Genomic DNA, 1,501 nt, shown 5'->3' with positions numbered 1-1,501 from the left:
CATCAAAGGCTTTCCAAGCGTTTTATAACAGCAGGCGAGTGTTACATCATTATCGCTCCTATTTTACAAACAGGAAACAGAGGCCCCAAAAAAGTATCTGAGCGGGATAAAAACAGCATATCCCAGCCCAAAACAGAAATGGAATCAAAACCTCCTGGCAAAAAAAAAACCCTTCTCCAACTCCCTCTATTTAGTTGCAATGCAGCTTTTTTTTATTTATTATTTTTAAATAACTCAACCAGTCAAACAAGAGAGAATGGCAAGAAAATGACAAGCTTCAACATACTTACTTCCATACCGCTGGCTTTAGTACAAAAATAAAGATTTTTATTAACAAGTTTACAAAAATAAAGTCTATCGAATCACACAGGATCTCATCAGGGGGTTTATTTGACTTTGGAAGACAAAGCCTGTTTGAAACGTCTCTTTAGATCTTGCATGTTGGGAGATTTGGGCCGAGGGATGATGGACGACCGCCTCCTGTCCGTGCTGCCGGCATGCTGTAGTTTGCTGACCTCCTTGCAAAGATACTGGAAAACATCACAGACACCTTGGGAGTCATCGCTCGTGGAGATTTCCAAGAACAGGCTGCCCAGTTCGTTTGCCAGCTGTAGTCCCTCTTTCGCCTGTACTTGCCTGGCGTGGAGGAGGTCTGCCTTGTTCCCCACAATTATGACGGGAGTCCTGGCATCTGGGTGGACCTTGCGTATGTGCTGGTAGAGAGGTCGGACTGACTGGTAGCTGCTGTAGTCTGTGATGGAGTAGACCAGAAGGAAGCCCTCTGCCCACTTCACACACCTGGACAGGGAGTCTAGCACCTGCACACAGTCCTCCTGCACCTGTGGTACAACAGAGAGCCCAGATTTGGTGTCGTGCCGTGAAAGTATAGAGCTTGTACTATAGACAGCACCGGTTCCAAGGGGAAGGCTGAGCTCAGTCTCAGGAGACAGAGCTGCCCACCCTGGCCCTGGGAAAGCGGGGCTCAGAAGCTGAGCCTTCAGGTGGCGGAGAAGAACCGATCGATCTGAAGCATCTCCGTACCTGGATGCACCCCGGCGTGTCTTGGATTTGCACGGCGACGGGGTCCCCCTCCAGCTGGACCAGCCTGGAGTAGAGGTTGCCTGGGGAGGAGAGAGCCGTCAGGCACCAGCCCGGCCGCGGGGGCCCCGCCGCGCCCCGCCGCCCCCTGCCTCACCTGTGTTGGGCTCGTAGTCGCCGATGAACCGCTTCGTCAAGAACCGCACGATCATCGCTGCAAGACAGAGCGGCCGCGTCAGGCGGGGGGACGCGGGGAGAGGGGCAGCCCGCGCCCCCCGCCCCCCCCCCGCACTCACCGCTCTTGCCCACCCCGCGGGCGCCCAGCACGGCCAGGCGGAGCTGGGCGCCGGGCGGCCCCGGGGCGCACTCGGCGATGGGCGCCAGCAGGAAGGACTGGGACATGCTGGGCAGGCGCATGGGAGGCACGGCGCGGCCCGGCCCGGCTCAGCTCGGCTCGGCTCCC

The 1,501-nt window shown here is 56.4% G+C and overlaps 1 protein-coding gene across 1 annotated transcript; it reads right to left on the bottom strand.

The window, feature by feature from the left end:
- Positions 1-305: 305 nt before the first annotated feature.
- RASL11A (RAS like family 11 member A) lies at positions 306-1,501 on the bottom strand. The gene is made up of 4 exons (XM_080376460.1): positions 1,335-1,501; positions 1,196-1,252; positions 1,042-1,121; positions 306-839 (listed from the first exon to the last, which is right to left on the bottom strand). Exons 1-4 carry the CDS (start codon positions 1,453-1,455, stop codon positions 387-389), a joined length of 711 nt encoding a protein of 236 aa, XP_080232586.1. The 5' UTR covers positions 1,456-1,501; the 3' UTR covers positions 306-386.

Source organism: Falco punctatus (assembly GCF_963210335.1).
Source record: "Falco punctatus genome assembly, chromosome: 2".
NCBI classification, from domain to species: Eukaryota; Metazoa; Chordata; class Aves; order Falconiformes; family Falconidae; genus Falco; species Falco punctatus.
This window is presented reverse-complemented; position numbering and strand designations above follow the sequence as displayed.

Bases quoted from the DNA above. Each gene is read 5' to 3' on its own strand.
- RASL11A (XM_080376460.1), bottom strand. From the start codon at position 1,455: ATGCGCCTGCCCAGCATGTCCCAGTCCTTCCTGCTGGCGCCCATCGCC. The intron at 1,122-1,195 runs GTGAGGCAGGGG...TCTCCTCCCCAG, and splicing joins CGACTACGAGCCCAACACAG to GCAACCTCTACTCCAGGCTG. The intron at 840-1,041 runs GTACGGAGATGC...GTTGTACCACAG, and splicing joins ACACGCCGGGGTGCATCCAG to GTGCAGGAGGACTGTGTGCA.